Source organism: Perognathus longimembris, chromosome 1 (assembly GCF_023159225.1).
Source record: "Perognathus longimembris pacificus isolate PPM17 chromosome 1, ASM2315922v1, whole genome shotgun sequence".
Taxonomy (NCBI): domain Eukaryota; kingdom Metazoa; phylum Chordata; class Mammalia; order Rodentia; family Heteromyidae; genus Perognathus; species Perognathus longimembris.
This window is the reverse complement of record NC_063161.1, coordinates 144,242,757-144,259,396: the sequence shown is the minus strand read 5'-3', so window position 1 is coordinate 144,259,396 and position 16,640 is coordinate 144,242,757. Positions and strand designations below refer to the sequence as shown.

The 16,640-nt window shown below is 47.5% G+C and overlaps 2 protein-coding genes across 4 annotated transcripts in view; one reads left to right on the top strand and one right to left on the bottom strand.

Moving 5' to 3' along the window:
- Nucleotides 1-103: 103 nt before the first annotated feature.
- Nucleotides 104-16,587, bottom strand: Bspry (B-box and SPRY domain containing). Of its 2 annotated transcripts, none has more exons than XM_048339471.1 (6): nt 16,350-16,587; nt 11,673-11,771; nt 9,967-10,197; nt 7,875-7,900; nt 4,944-5,068; nt 104-954 (listed from the first exon to the last, which is right to left on the bottom strand). In XM_048339471.1, exons 1-6 carry the CDS (start codon nt 16,542-16,544, stop codon nt 428-430), a joined length of 1,203 nt encoding a protein of 400 aa, XP_048195428.1. In that variant the 5' UTR covers nt 16,545-16,587; the 3' UTR covers nt 104-427. The 2 variants fall into 2 exon arrangements, with proteins under 2 accessions (XP_048195428.1, XP_048195437.1); XM_048339480.1 differs by having other exon boundaries at nt 7,875-7,897.
- The window catches only part of Wdr31 (WD repeat domain 31), a 30,787-nt gene continuing 29,298 nt past the window's right edge, over nt 15,152-16,640 (top strand). Inside the window, exon 1 of one of the 2 annotated variants that reach the window (XR_007210020.1) lies at nt 15,152-16,178. The gene's annotated coding sequence lies outside the window, so the exon portion shown is untranslated. The remainder of the gene's footprint in view (nt 16,179-16,640) is intronic. The other variant, XM_048339494.1, reaches the window with a different exon arrangement.

The following is a 16,640-nucleotide window of genomic DNA, read 5'->3' as shown; positions in this document are numbered from 1 at the left end:
ATTGCCACTAAATGCTTGAGGCTGAAGCATTTCTCTAGGAAATACCATGTCTACCCAATTACCTGTCAATCCATCCATCCATCCATCCATCCATCCATCCATCCATCCATCCACTTGCCAAAGTCACCGCACACTCACTCTGCACCGGGCACTCCACATGCTCGATACGACACGATCTGCTGAATGAGAGACTTGGGGAAGGGCACATGTATGGTGGGCTAGGGACACTGAAGCTGGGACAATCCCCTCCCCACGCCAAGTCCGAAACAGATTCCCACTGCTCCTATAGCTGCCCACTAAGCAGGGGCCCTGTTTCCCTTAGGAAGCCCCCTATACATCAACTGGGGAAAGGACTCCAGGGAGAAATGTGGCTTCGTCAGCCAGGATGGTGTGGAGGGGAAGCTGGCCTCCCTGTGATCAGTGGAGGTCAGTGGATGATGGAGATGGTCTGGTCGGCCACAGCGAAGACTGGGAAGAGGGGCATGGGGAAGGACGCATGGAAGGTGAATAGCACCGTCCCTGAGGCTGGTTCGTAGAAGAGCAGTTCTCCTGCCTGGAGGTCCAGCAGCACGCCCAACTGGGCCGGGCACCGCAGCAGCGCCAGGGCCTCATGCTGCCCATTGTGCAGGAAACGGAACTCTTGATCATAACGTGAGAAAACCCAGGAGAACGCATTGTGGCCCAGGCGGCAGTCATTGCCAGAACCCTTGCGGGGCAGCTGGCCTGAGGCCACGCCCACTTTATAGGCACAGCTGTTCTGGACGTTTACCACCCAGGCATGGAGCCCTTCCTGGAAAGAAGTGGCTGCCAGGGCATTGGGCCAGTGGTCAAAGCGCTCTGGGCCATCCGCACAGGCCTTGGGCTTCTTGGCACTGAAGGTGAGGGTCTTTCGGTCGTCTGACAGTTGTAATAAGGGGCTGACAGTCTTCTCATCGATACGCACTTCCTCCATGCCTGCCAGAAAGAATTCCCAGGAGTTGTCAGACACTCTCTCATCCAGTGTCCTAATCTGGTACCACTAGGTACGAAAGGGCTCCTTGCCCATCTCTAAAGTGAGATCTCAGTCCTCACACAACCATTTATTCTCTCTGAGCCTGAGTTTTCCCATCAGTAAAATGAGGACCCAACTGGACTTCTCAGAGGATATTTATGAGAATCAGATGAAATCTTATGTAAAATGTCTAGCAGAAAATAAGTTCTCAATAAACAGAAATAACAATAATGGTAGTTACTATTACTCTGGTAGAAATAAGGACCAGAGGCCAGGTACAGTGGCTGCTAAGGAGGCTGAAGCTCAGCAACAGCCTAGACAAAAAGTTCATGGGCAATGCCTAACATATGAAACTGTAACCTTTCTGTACATTACTTTGACAATTTAAAAAAATGAAAAAAAAAAAGCACATCACTTCTGAAAAAAAAAAAAAAAGTTCATGGGACACACATCCCCTTCTCAACCAATAAAAGCTGGTGTGGTGGTATATACCTGTGATTCCAGCTACATAGGAAGTATAAACAGGAGGACTGTGGCTCAGGCCAGCCTAGGCAGAAAAAGCAAAAGACTCTCTTCAAAAATAAAAATAAAGAGGGAAAATCTGGGAGAGCAAAGAAAGGGGTGACACTCCAAAAAGAAATGTACTCATTACCTAACTTATGAAACAGTCACCCCTCTGTATACCAACCACCTTTATAATAACAATTAAAAAATAACTAGCCAGGTACTGGTGGCTAATGCCTGTAATCCTAATAACTCAGGAGGCTGACATCTGAGAATCATGGTTCAAAGCCAGCTTGGGCAGGAAAGGCTGTGGGACTCTTACCTCCAAGGAACTACTAAAAAAAAAAAAAAAAAAACTAACTGAAAGTAGAGCTGTGGCTCAAAATTTAGAGGGATAGCCTTGAGCAAAAGGAGCTCAGAGACAGTGCCCAAGTCCCAAGTTCAAGTTCCAGCACAAAAAATTATATACATACACACACACACACACACACACACACACACACACACACACGTGTGTGTGTATACATACAGATAGAGTTTTTTTTTAAAAAAAAAAAGCTAACACTCAAGTGGTAGAATGCCTGCCTAACAAGCACAAGGCCCTGAGTTCAAACCCCAGTGAGAGAGGCGGGGGGGGGGCGGCAAGAAATAAGGAAGGGAAGGAAGGAAAGAAGGGAGAAGGAGAGGGGGGGAAAGGAGGAGGAGATGGAAGAGGAGAAAGAAAAAATAAGGCCAAGTTCCATACACAGCTGGCTGCAGGAAAAATGAGGCCTCCGTATGTTTCCATATCTAGTCCAGACATCCTGCTCACTTGCAGGTCCTATCTACGGCTGCCAGACCTGGAGGCAGGGCCCTTGAAGCTAGGAAGCATGAGATAAGCAGTTCTGAACAGGTAACTAAAGGGGCTGCTAGGAAATCAGGCACCATCAGATATCAGACTCTAGTTTAGACAAGCTGCAGCTGCACCACAATTTTAAGGCCAGTATGCAGGGAGAGTTAAAGTTGAAAAAAGATTCAAGCTAAACTTATCCCTTCCTCAAACTGTACAGATGAGCCCTAGGAACATGACAGCTTCCATCCAGCTAGACCAAGGCTGCTCTGAGAACCCCCAGGCTACGTGGGGATTTCTGGAAGTAATATTTACCCATGAGGCTCAGCATGCAGCAACAGGGCCAAGCCCACTGTCTGCCTCAGTCAATTGTTAAGTAAGTGAAGCAAATCTAGGCAGCTTTGTTCCTGGCCTAGATACCCTCATGGTACTGGAGGTCGAACTTGGGATCTTGTGTTTGCCAGGCAGGTGCTCTACCAGTTGAGCCACGCCCCAATCTCTTTTTGCTTTATTTATTTTAGGAATGGATTTTGAGGTTTTGCCCAGAACAATCTGGTCTGTGATTTTCCTATGTATGCATAGCTGGGATGACCAGCATGCCCAGCTATTTGGGTCTTAGTTTCTTCTTCCTGTGTGTGCTAGGCAGGCACTCTTCCACTGAGCCAAGCCTCTAGCCCAAATACACACACACATACACACACACACATATGTGTGTATATACATATATACATATGTACATATGTATACAAACACATATATGTATACATGCACATACACATGCACACACACGCATATATACATATATACTTTGTTTTTTTGCCAGTTCTGGAGAGCTTGAACTCAGGACCTGAGCACTGTCCCTGGCTTCCTTTTATTCAAGGCTAGCACTCTACCTCTTGAGCCACAGCGCCACTTCCAGCTTTTTCTATATATGTGATACTGAGGAATCAAACCCAGGGCTTCATGCATGCTAGGCAAGCACTCTACCACTAAGCCACATTCCCAGCCCATATTTTTTTTTCTTGAATTCAAGACCTCATCCTCTTGTTTGGCTTTCTTGCTCGGCTTTCTTGCTCATTGCTAGCTCTCTACTACTTCTCTACTACTTGAGCTGTGCCTCCAGTTAATTGGAGGCAAAGTCTCTTTTTTCTTGGTTAACTGGAGATAATCTCTCAAACATTTTGCCCAGGCTGGCTTCAAACCACAGTCCTCCCAGATCACAGCCTCCTAAATAGCCAGGATTACAGGTGTGAGCCATTGGTACCCAGCTCCACTATTTTTTTTATTTTTTTTTGCCCAGGCTGGCCTCAAAACACTGTCCTAATCTCGACCTCCTAGATAGTTGGGATTACAGGCATAAGCCTTTGCATCTTTTTTTTTTTTTTTTTTTTGTCAGTCCTGGGGCTTGAACTCAAGAGCCTGTGCACTGTCCCTGAGATTTTTTGCTCAAGGCTAGAGCTCTACCACTTTGAGCCACAGCTCCACTTCTGATCTTTGGGTGGTTAATTCCAGATAAAGAGTCTCACAGACTTTCCTGCCTAGGCTGGCTTCAATCCTCAGATCTCAACCTCCTGAGTCGTCAGGATTACAGGCGTGAGTCACCAGTGCCCAGCCCAGCTTTCTTTTAATTTATTTTTATGTATGTGTGTGTGCTGGTCCTGGGGTTTGAATTCATGACCTGGTTGCTCTCCTTACACTTCTTTTGTTCAAAACTAGTGCTCTACCACGGGAGCCACAGGTCCACTTCCAGCTTTTAGCTAGTTAATTGGAAATAACAGTCTCACAGGCGTTCATGCTCAGGCTGCCTTGAACAGTAATCCTGAGATCTCAGTCTCTTGGGCTGGGAATATGGCCTAGTGGCAAGAGTGCTTGCCTCGTATACATGAGGCCCTGGGTTCAATTCCCCAGCACCACATATACAGAAAATGGCCAGAAGTGTCGCTGTGGCTCAAGTGGCAGAGTGCTAGCCTTGAGCAAAAAGAAGCCAGGGACAGTGTTCAGGCCCTGAGTCCAAGCCCAGGACTGGCCAAAAAAAAAAAACCCCAAAAAACACAAAATACTGAGATCTCAGTCTCCTCAGTAGCTAGGATTACAGCCCAGCCTGCTTTTTAAAATAGAAATCTGGGATTACTAATAAGTCATAACAAGAATCCCCAGAAAAAGCAGGAGATAAAGAGGATGGGAGGGCTGGGAATATGGCCTAGTGGCAAGAGTGCTTGCCTCCTATACATGAAGCCCTGGGTTCGATTCCCCAGCACCACATATGTAGAAAACGGCCAGAAGTGGCACTATGGCTCAAGTGGCAGAGTGCTAGCCTTGAGTGGGAAGAAGCCAGGGACGGTGCTCAGGCCCTGAGTCCAAGGCCCAGGACTGGCCAAAAAAAAAAATAAAAAATAAAGAGGATGAGATTCATCTTAGACCCATGCACAAAGTATGTGGGTGTAGATATGGGAGGGACCTGGCCTAGCTGCTTAGCCCCATCCAGTGCTGCCTGTTACCTAGCTACCATCCCATAAGTCTGGGTACGAAGATGACTTATCAACAAAGCAGGACAAACAGGCCGAGACAGACAGAAGCGGGATGGCTCCTGCTGGGGCTGGGGCTCTGGCAGCTTCTCACCTGAGAGAGACCCAAGCACTGCTGTTGCCCAGAGCTGGGTGAGTAGTGGGCTCCAAGTACACTTCTCATTAAAGTTCAACTTGTCCGACTCCTGGGGATCCAAAATGCCCTCGGCTTCCTCAGTCCTTAGGCAAGAAAACAGAGATTAGAGATTCAGGAAGGCTGTGGAAAATGAATCTGGATCAACATGGGGTAAGGGGACTGAAGAAAAATCCTCCTAGTATGGTGTGGAGACTGAGGAGCCAGCCCCACCCAGGGGTGCTAAAGGAGACTCGAACCAGAAGGGAAAGTGGACATTTCCTGCATCATCCCGAGAACTCGCACTCCAGCAGAGCAGACAGTGTACAGTGGGGTGCCTACTTGGGGCCAGTTTGAGACACTGGAGGCAGCGTGCTCTGGGGGTTAGGGGTGGAAGCAACTACAGAGAGTGCCTCAATAAGCTGGCAGCAGAGCTAGGGCTCAGATGTGGGCTGATGGAATTCCTAGGTGATAGTGTTGCCATGCCAACATCCTGTCCAGAAAATCCCACCCCCACAGCAGTAATGTTTGCCTTGGTCAGCCATGCCTCTGCTCTTAAAATGTAAGCCTCAGCCGGGCACTGGTGGCTCACGCCTGTAATCCTAGCTACTCAGGAGGCTGAGATCAGGAGAATCGCAGTTTGAAGCCAACCAGGGCAGAAAAGTCCACAAGACTCCATCTCCAAAAATAACTAGCAAAAAACCCAGGCTGGAAGTACGGCTCAAAAGTGGTAGAGAGCCAGCTGAGCAAACAAGCTAAGCAGGCACAAGGCCTGAGCTCAAACACTGGTACCAATAACAACAACAACAACAACAACAACAACAATAAAGTCACACAAGAAAGGATCATCAGTTATCCAGAGAGAATTTGGGAACACAACACACTTGGAGTATTTATTTAGCTGCTGAGCTCTGGGCTTACTGTTTTCTATACAGACTCAGAACTCTGCAGAATTACCAAACTGACAGGAGGGAACCGAGATTCAGAGAAAGGTACTAAGCCAAGGGAGCTGGATTCAAGACCTATCTCCTTGCAAAAATAGAGCAAACTCAGGATGCAGCCCAGGCACCATTGAACGTATGTGTTGTTGTTTTTTTCCCTTGACCTAAAATGAAATCTCAAAGGGATTTGAGAAATCCACTTTGAGATTTCAGACTTCTGAACTCTCAGTGTGAAGTCAGGATTTATCAGAGTTTTACAGCCCTCTGACCTGAGTCCCCAGAAAGAACTTACCACCTCTAACCCTGAAGGTAGCTTTGAGGTCACTCAGCAGTGACCTGAGGACAGCCCCACAAGGCTGTCCCTTACTATCCAGGCAGAGAGGATTGAGATGAATAGAGTCTTAGAAATGCTCTGAGAGGGCACTGGTAACAAAGGCTCTTTGTGCTTAGGACAAGAAAGGGTCTGCTGGCACCTTCTCAAAGCCCTGTGGCTCCATCTGGAGAAGCTCCAGACAACAGGCAGGGAAGGAAGGAGGAGGTAGGGTCAGCAGGGCCAAGCTTTCTTCCCAGGACCAAATGGACAGAAGAATCAACAGGGAAGCACCTGGGCTAGCTACATTAATACCCAGAGCTGGCTTCTAAATCCCTCTCCCTACTACAGCAAACCCAGATCCCTGGAAAAAGAAAAAAAAGAAACCGAGCTTGGGATAGCTTTTTGTGCCCAACAGCAAGGAAGTGCTCAACGAAGATGAGGAAGGCTGGACCCTGGTGGCTCATGCCTGCAATCCTAGCCACTCAGGAAGCTGAGTGCAATGTGAGGCTCAAGGTTTGGAACTAGCCTGGGCAGGAAAGTCTGTGAGACTCTCATCTACAATTAACTACCAGAAGGCAAGAAGTGGAACTGTGGCTCAAGTGGTAGAGTACCAGCCTTGAGCAAAAAAGCTAAGGGAAAGTGCCCCGGCCCTGAGTTCCAGCCTCAGTCAGTATCAGCACGCGCACACACACATACACACACAATGAAGTCATGTCAAAAAAAACCCAGGGGGGCTGGGAAGTGGCTTAGTGGTAGAGTTCTTGCCTAGCATGCATAAAGCTCTGGGTTCAATTCCTCAGCACCGCATAAACAGATAAGACCAGAAGTGGCGCTGTGGCTCAAGTGGTAGAGTGCTAGCCTTGAGCAAAAAGGAATCCAGGGACAGTGCTCAGGCCCTGAGTTCAAGCCCCAAGACTGGCCAAAAACAAACTAACAAAAAGAACAAAGACACGGGGTCCAGCTTGAAGGAGCTCCTATGGGTCAAATGGGGGACAATACAAACATGAAAATTAACAATGGCAGTAATAGGCTACAATGTATTGAATACAATCAGAATCTATGAGTTCATTAATGTTAAGACAATACTTTATTGTAATACTTTATAAGCAAATATGTGAATAGTTCAGGCAGGAATTACCAATGCATGCTAAATCTATTGGGTAAAAGTTCGAAGTCTTAAAATATATACACAAAATACCTCTTCAAGGCTGAGTGCTAGTGGCTCACGCCTGTAATCCTAGCTTCTCAGGAGGCTGACATCTGAGGATTGTGGTTTGAAGCCAGCCCAGGCAGGAAAGTCCTCAAGACTCTTATCCCCAATTAACCACCCAAATAAAGGAAGTGGAGCTGAGGCTCAAAGACATAAAGCATGAGGCCTTGAGTTCAAGCCCCATCACTGACAAACAAAAACAAAAACATCCTCTTCTTAGCTTGCTAATTATAAAAGGGAACTATAACTTTATAATGAAAACATGTGGTAGAAAGCACCTTAGATACCACTATTCTAGACATCGAGTAGGTCCAAGCCTGTAACAGGAAGTCCCCTGTCCATCAAGCTAGGCTCTGGGGTAGTCACTTAGCCCTGTGCCCTGAACACAACAGACTAGAAGGGGTCTGAGAGTCTGGGATGGTCCAAGCAAATCACAAGGCCACACTCACCTCTCGAAAATCTCCTGCTCTTTCTGCTGCAAGAAAAAGAAAAAACAAAGTCAGCCTGGCAGCAGAACCCCAGCAGGTGATCACAATGAATGCCCCCAACATCCTGGGCTTCCCTCCTCTCTACTTTAGGGCTATCCCACTACCCCCAGGAAGACTGTCTGCTCCTATATAGTCGTGACTTCTTTCTGCTGGGACTGTCCCAGTGTCTGGGACAGAATGTGCTGCGTCCTGGAAGCTGATGGCTGGAGGCCTGATCTAGGGCAGCTATGACACTGTCCTACTTGAAAAGCCAGGGAGGCTGTTCAGTTGTGCCACATTCCCCTTCCTCTGTATGACAGACGTTACAGTCCCCTCAAAGCCGCAGTCATCTGTATTAGCTCCAAAACTGGCTATGGACCCAATATTAACCGTGCTAATTTCTGGATTACCATGAAAGAGTAAAATTACATGATTTCCCTATCCCTTCCTCTTTGGTTGCTGATACCGGGGTTTGAACTCAGAATCTCATGCTCTCCCTTGGCTTTTTCTACTCAAAGGTGGTGTTTTGCCACTTGGGCCACAGCTCCACTCCTGGAGTTTTAGTTTTAATTTTGTATTGTCTTTATAAAGGTGCTATACAGAGGAGTTACAGTTATATAAGTCAGGTAAAGAGTACATTTCTTACCAAGCCCTGGTGGCTCACACTTGTAATCCTAGTTACTCAGGAGGCTGAAATCCAAGGGCCATGGTTCAAAGCCAGCCTGAACAGGAAATCCCTTTTTTGTTGTTGTTGTTGGTCACGGGTCCTGAAGTCAGGGCCTGGGTGCTGTCCCTGAGTTTTACCACTTTGAGCCACAGCTCCAGTTCCGGTTTTCTGGTGGTTAATTGGAGGTAAGAACCTCATGGACTTTACTGTCTGGGCTGGCTTCAAACCACAGTCCCAAGATCTCAGCTTCCTGAATAGATGGAATTACAGACACAAGCCACCAGTGCCTAGCATAAAATTATATGGAGGATTGCAAGAAGAATCTCTGTATTGACATACTGGAGCCTTTGTTTAGGTACTAAGTAATCCTGAGCTCACCACCTCTTCAATTCCTTGAACACAGGAATTCTTCTTACCACTTCATCCAGGAAGCCCTCCCTGACCACTCTTAGCCTGGACTGTGAGGTTCCAAGTGCTTCAGGATGTCCTTTACCGTAGCACCTATCCCTCCATGTTCTGTCAGTTTATGTATTCATCCTCTTCAGGGCTAGGTGCAGCTGTGTCCTGTTACTCTGACACCCCACCCCCCAGCATAATGCTTAGCATGTAACAGGCAATCAGTATTCTCTCAGTGTTGAAAGAATAGTCACTGGGTGCCAAAAGATTCATGCAGGTTTATTCTCATGCCTCATGTTAAATCATTTGGCATCTGTTAAAGCACCATAAGGAAGATAATAATAGAGACTACTGCTACAGGGCCTTACAAGGAGGAAGAGAAACTAGGCTCTTCTCTGCATACAGTCTGGGCAAGAGGGAATTTATCATCAAGTTAGGTTAGGACAGTGGACAGAAAATTCCAGAAGGAACTTTAAGGGCAAGGGGGAATCCAGTTAAACTGACCTAACAAGATTCTTGCTGAAGACAGGCTGGGGTATCAAACATCACCCTGAGGGAGGGAGGGAAAATTAGGAACCTGATAACAAGAGTGATATCAAGAATGAGGGTGTTCTGGCCAACCTGACTTAGAAGGGTTCTTTGCTAAGACTCAGTTTTAAAGGCAGTGCCCAGATGGGCCTGGAAGGAGCTGTAGAAGCAGAAGTAAAGTCTGTCTAGACACAGAATTCTCATTGTCACTCACTCCCTATCAATAAACCACCTCAGGGGGGCTGGGGATATGGCCTAGTGGCAAGAGAGCTTGCCTCATATACATGAGGCTCTGGGTTCGATTCCCCAGCACCACATATACAGAAAATGGCCAGAAGTGGCGCTGTGGCTCAAGTGGCAAAGTGCTAGCCTTGAGCAAAAAGGAAGCCAGGGACAGTGCTCAGGCCCTGAGTCCAAGGCCCAGGACTGGCAAAAAAAAAAAGAAAGAAAAAGAAAAAACGACCTCAGGGTTTGCAGGCTTACCATCAGCTGGACGTCATCCAGATGAGTGAGCAAGCCCACCAGGCTGGTGCGGATGGTGTCAAGCTTCTGCAGCGCCTCAGCCCAGTGTACTCGTTGAGTCAGGATGCTCTGGTGAGTCCGCTCCTCTTCACCATGCACCTGTTCCAGTAACCGCTGCTCCTCACTTTCACACAGACTCCGCACCAGACTCAACCGCTGGATAACCAGTTCCCGTGCTGCGCTGGCCCTGCTCTGACAAGGGGTAAAATGAGGGAGTCAGGATTAGTAGGGTTCAGGTCCACTAAGAATGAGTGCTGAGACTGGTTAATGTCTTCCATGGCATGGGAATGGAAACAGTCATTCTTAAGCCACTAACTTTGTCATCCTAGACTTAAGACTTCTCAAATGTGGCTTAAGGAAATTTGAGATCCAAGACATTCAGCTCATATCTCATGAGGCCATGACCACAGAATGGAAGTCTGGGCAGGACTTAGACATCAACTGTTTGGTACTTTCACAGGTAAAATGCCAAGGCCAAGAGACCAGGATGAAAAGAGTCATAGAAACATCAGGAATTGTGAAGGACCTAAAGTTATCTCCATCAAATGAATCCATAACAACTAATTTCGAGCCAATTGATATTTCATTATACTGAAGGACAAAAATCTCCTAATTCTTCCTAAGGCTTATTCCATTCCAACAGATTCCACTAATAAAGTGTGTGTGTGTGTGTGTGTGTGTGTGTGTGTGTGTGTGTGTATACCATACTAGAGCTTGAATTCAGAGCCTCATGCTCTTCTGGCTTTTTCACTCAAGGCTGGTGATCTACCATTACACCTCTACTTCTGGCTTTTTGCTGCTTAATTGGAAATAAGATTCTCAAGGACTTGTGTGCCTGGATTGGCTTCCAACCTCAGTTCTCAGGTCTCAGACCCCTGAGTAGCTAGGATTACACATGGGAGGTCCCATACTCAGCCATACATCTGCCATAGGGAAGAGATGAAGTTAGGTGTCGGTCAATGAGGTTAATGTGTATCTGGCATATAGTAAGAATCCTCCTATTCACTGGATCACTGGACGGAACTTTTTCCTGATATAGTCAAAAAGTATCTTGGAGAGCCAGATGCAGTGATGTACCTTCGTGGTACACCAGAAGCTAAGACAGGAGGCATAAGCCTGGGCAGGAAAGTCTGTGAGACTCTTACCTCTAGTTACCCACCAAAAAGTCTGGAGTAGAGTTGTGGCTCAAGTGGCAGAGAGCCTTGAGCAAAAAAGGAACAGTGCCCAGGTGCTGAATTCGAGCCCTGGTCCTAGCATGAAAAAATGAATGGGAAAATGTTTTTAAGTTTTTCTTTTTAAGGGTCAGGGTCAGCTACTGTAGTCAACATTGTACTGAAGTTATAGGCAATACAATAAGACAAGAAAATAAAATATGATGATGATGATGATGATGATTAAAGTAAGAAAGAGATCACTGTGCAAATAGATGCAGAAATAAATGTAGAACAGTTGCCCTTGAACTTGGCCTTGCACTTATAAGGCAAGCATTCTATTCCTGAGCTATGCCTCTAGCAATTTCGTGCAGCTTTCCTGTTTCTGATTCTAGTCTCCTTATTGAGATCTGACTGAGTCTGTGAGTTGGGAAGAGACTTTCAGATTGCCAAGTCCCTAGGCCAGGGCTTTATCCTGAGAGAGAACCCAGTACAGACAGGAAAGGGAAGAATTACCACTGCTCTCTGGTTCTTCCCTGGTAGGACCTCAGCCACATACTTGCTGATGCCGGCACTCTGTAACTGCAGTCTCTCACACTGGTCCACAATCTTGTTCTGTAACACAAACAATGCTGATGGCATCTCCTTCCACATATTCAAGCTGTTCTATCATTCCAGGGATTTTTACCCTCGCACCTCCCCTCAGCTACTCCACTCCCTTGGTCATATCCCAGACCTCCTCGTTATTAAAAAACAAAAAAGGGGCTGGGGATATAGCCTAGTGGCAAGAGTGCCTGCCTCGGATACACGAGGCCCTAGGTTCGATTCCCCAGCACCACATATACAGTAAACGGCCAGAAGCGGCGCTGTGGCTCAAGTGGCAGAGTGCTAGCCTTGAGCGGGAAGAAGCCAGGGACAGTGCTCAGGCCCTGAGTCCAAGGCCCAGGACTGGCCAAAAAAAAAAAAAAAACACCAGGATCACAGTTCAAAGCCAGCCTGAGCAGTAAAGTCCATGAGACGCTTATTTCCAATGAATCACCAAAAAGCCAGAAGTGGAGGTGTGGCTCAAGTGGTGGAGTGCCATCCTTGAGAAAAAACTAAAGGACAAGTACTAGGCCCTGAATTCAAGCCCCAGAACTGGCTCACACACACAAAAAAATACCACTTCCCAGTCCTTCACATCAAGGACCTCACATCTTGCCCATCATATCTTATCCTTTTAGCTCACCAGTGCTCCATTTCAACAGCTCAGGTGAGGCCATAAATGCACTCATCTCCTCCCTTTCACTGTCCCTCACCCCCTTCCGCAGCCTCATTTTCTTCATCCCCAAGGCCTGTCCCTCCCCACACCCTCTCAAGTCCCGACCAGAACATGGCTTCTAAAGTGCTCTTGCTGAAGCGATCCTCGCATCCACTAACCTGTCACCCAGACCCCAAATCCAGAAGTTCCTTTAACCCCACATCTAAACCACTAGTGAGTCCCATCAGCCCCATCTTCAAAGTGTGTTTCTTTCCTGGTCACTTCTACCCCCGTTGTTCTGTTCACCTGGTCACTATCTCTTATAGAAATCCTGTTAGAACCCCTCCAAAGTGAGCTGTCATTCTTACCACCCACCTCCTATTAACCACAGCCACTATTTTTTTTCCTTAAAGAAATCAGAGCAGGCTGTGTGCTGCTTCAAGCCTTCAAAGGCCTTTCTGATACACTCACAGTGTATCTTACCTTAGCCAACAGGCCCCAGCTGACATGACTCAGCCATGTCTTTAATATCACCTCCTACCACTCTCCACATTGACCTTCTTTCTGTTCCTTAAAGATGCTGAACTTATCCTGACCTCAGTCCTGCTTTGCTTTGCCTTCCCTTCTAGAGAGGCCTCCCCCGACACATTCCTGCCTTTATTGTTTTAGTTTTCTTCCTTGTAATACACACACACATACACACATACACACACACACACACACACAGTATGTGTATACGTATGTCTCCTCTGTATTGAAACACAAGCATCATAACTTGCCCTGGTCTCTGTGTTCTACCACTTGAAAGGAATTCCTGAACATAAAGGGTCCTAGATAAGTATTTGTTGAATGAATGAACTACTTTGACCACAAGATGATCAGCAGTCCACAGCTCTTAGAGCTACTAGCATCAGGGCTGGGAATATGGCCTAGTGGTAAAGTGCTCGCCTCGTATACATGAAGCCCTGGGTTCGATTCCTCAGCACTACATATACAGAAAAAAGCCGGAAGTGGCACTGTAGCTCAAGTGGTAGAGCCTTGAGCAAAAAGAAGTCAGGGACAGTGTTCAGGCCCTGAGTCCATGCCCCAGGACTGGCAACAAAATAAAACAGAGCAACTAGCATCAGCCATGGGGGCAGGGAGAGTTTTGGATAAGAGAAAGCTGAGGCTCACGGACAAGTGACTCACCCCAGGAAACACAGCTAGGTCCCAGCTGCTCTACTCCATTTCTCTTGCTTTTGGTAGTTAGTTGAAGATGTGTCTCACAGACTTTCCTGCCTAGGCTGACTTTGAACCATGATCCTCAGATCTCAGCCTTCTAAGTAGCTAGGTTACAGGTATGAGTTACCTATGCCCAACCACTGTGATTTTTTTTTTTTGGCCAGTCCTGGGCCTTGGACTCAGGGCCTGAGCACTGTCCCTGGCTTCTTCCCGCTCAAGGCTAGCTCTCTGCCACCTGAGCCACAGCGCCCCTTCTGGCCGTTTTCCATATATGTGGTGCCGGGGAATCGAACCGAGAGCTTCATGTGTAGGAGGCAAGCGTTCTTGCTACTAGGCCATATTCCCAGCCCCTACAATATACATTGATAAACATAAAATCTCATGTACTGGCACTTTTATTCTTCTTTCTTAGAAATAGATTTCACTCCCAGGAGTGAAATCTCTGGTTTGAAGACTGTATATTCTCCATGTTAGGAGACAGAATCACAATATTTTCCAAGGAGACTGTTGTACTTTACACTTCAACAGCAGCATATGAAACAACTATTTTCCTTTAATAGGTAAGAAGACTGTAACTTAGACTAAGACCCAGTGGGCTGCCAACCACTGTGATTTTTTTTTATACATGCATATAACATACTTTACTCATATCTGCCTTTCCAGAATATCACCCCTTATTCTTCCCTCTCCCTTCCTACATCTCTTTCCTCTCTAATAATCTTCATTTTCTTTTCTTCTTCTTTTTGTGCTAGTCTGAGGTTTAAATCTGAGGGCTTTGGACGCTTGCTCACCTTTCTGCTCATAGCTGGAACTCTACCACTTCAAGTCATGCCTCTGGTCTGTTTTTTGGGTTGTTTTTTTTTTTTTTTTGCTAGTTAATTGAGATAAGAGTCTTAAGGGTTTGTTTGCCACCGCTGGCTTCAAACCTTGATTCTCAGCTCTCAGCCTCCTGAGTAGCTAGGATTACAGGCGTGAGCCACCCAAGGCCAGCTCCGATCCTAATTTCATGTCATCTTTTGCTTGCTTCTAGAGTTCACATATGAGAAAAACCATGCAATATTTGTCTGAGCCTGGTTTACTTCACTTAACATGATCTCAGTTCCAACCATTTTCCTGCAGATGACATAATTTTGCTCTTAAGGTCAAATAATACCCCACTGTGTACAAACGCCACATTTCTCTTATCCAATTATCCATTGATAGGCACCTAGACAGATTCCCTAACTTGAGCCTAAGCTTCTGCAAAACTACAGGGCAGGAATCATTTCTCCATAGCCAAATGTATGAGGTCAACTGAATTGGCACCGTTTTCACCCCGTTCATAGCAGTCTTGCTCTGGGGTATAATTTCTTTGCTGACAACAGAGATAAGGGAAAGATGGTGCTAAAGACATTACCTATTCTAGGGCTAGGGGTATACTTCAGTGGTAGAGAACTTGCCTAGCATGGCAAAAGAAAAACAAAAAAAAGAAAGAAAGAAAAGAAAAACCATCTGTCCTAAATTGGGAGAAAAGCAAGAGCAAAACTCACCTCCCTTTAGGTAACGCAGAGGTGGTCCTGAGAAGAAATCTAGGGCAGCGTGCACTCCAAAACAAGCACCAGGGGCCAGGCTTCACCCTTCCACACCACAGGCCCTGATGACCACTTTTTTTTTTAAAGGGTTTCTATTAGTGTAACTTCCTCCATCTTAACCACTGAAGTAGAGGAGTGGTTTCCTTTGGCCTAGCCAATGAATTCTTCCCCTTCAACCCCTGAACACAAACCAGCAACCAGGGAGGAAGAGTTCCAGCCCTGTTCTGGGCCTCAGATTCCTCATGTTGTAAAAACTCCTCAGTGGTCTGCCTGGGGTAAGATGACAGGTATTTAAGTGCTTTGGAATTTGCAAAGTTCTAACCATTAGGCCAGCTGATTATATCGCCTTATCCAGTTTTAGTTTAGTTTTAGCATCACCAACGTGGGATAGATAGAGCCAACCCGGGGCCTCGTGTGTGTCATCTCCTTGTTCCACAGGCTGTAATGTGGTTATTTTCCAGTTCTGTCTACGGAGATGAAGTTCCCCTGAAACAACAGCTCACAGATGCACAGCCAGGCTGAATTCTGTGGTAGGACTGGGAATATTAAGTTGTTTAATCAAATTGCTAGGAAACCCCCAGAGGCCGCAGCTAGGGTGGAAGGCAAGAGGAGCACCACGATGACAGGTTGTCCAGTCTCAGAGGCTCCAGGGAGGGGAGAGCGAACTGCCTGGAGCCAAGCTGAGAGTGGAAGTGAGGCAAAAGCTCAGATGAAACAGAACGTCCTCACCTCCTGACAGCCGGCTGCGTTTATCCAGGTGAAACCAGCTTCAAGTACAATCAAGGCCAATCCGGGAAGAGAACTAGATCACCCCACCAGGAAATCCCAGGGCAAGTAAGGGTAGTGGCTTCTACGGCCAGGGACTTGACTTATCCTAGATCGGCTATCATAAACGTGCTGTGACGGCTGCCCTCCAAACTACACACTCAATCACGGAGGCTGAGGAAGTTACACGATTCGAGGACCTGAAGGCGTGGGATTCGAACTCGAGTAAATCAGAGATTCCATTGGCCACACCTTTAACCGCCTGGTTCCACCGAGGAGGCGGGCCCAGGCTTCCCAGACACTGCGGGTCAGGGCCTGGCGCGCCCCCTCGGCCCGGGCCACCCCCACACGCCCATCCCCACCCCCACCCCGCCTTCCGGGGCCAAGCCGGCTCACCCGCAGCTCCTCCGCGCGCTCCTCCGCCCGGCGGATGCGGTGCCCCCAGCAGCGGCCGCCCGGCCCCGTGCAGGCGTCGCACACGGGCCGCCGGTCGGAGCCGCAGAACCAGCTCAGAGGCCGGCCGTGCTCGGAGCACAGCGGACCCGGCTCGGACCCCGGCACAGGTTCGAGCTCTACGCCCTCCGCGGCCATGGCCGAGCGCCCCGCGCCGCGCGCAGTGCGCTCCACCTGTCGCAGGTGCTGAGGGGCGTGGTCTTCCCTAGATACGCCCACAAAGGCCACGCCCCC

What these genes read in the sequence shown, in the direction of transcription:
- Bspry (XM_048339471.1), bottom strand. Translation starts at nt 16,544, where the DNA reads ATGGCCGCGGAGGGCGTAGAGCTCGAACCTGTGCCGGGGTCCGAGCCG. An exon ending in AGCGCGCGGAGGAGCTGCGG is followed by an intron (nt 11,772 to 16,349) that starts GTGAGCCGGCTT and finishes TTTGTGTTACAG; the next exon opens with AACAAGATTGTGGACCAGTG. An exon ending in GAGCAGGAGATTTTCGAGAG is followed by an intron (nt 5,069 to 7,874) that starts GTGAGTGTGGCC and finishes TTCTTGCCTAAG; the next exon opens with GACTGAGGAAGCCGAGGGCA.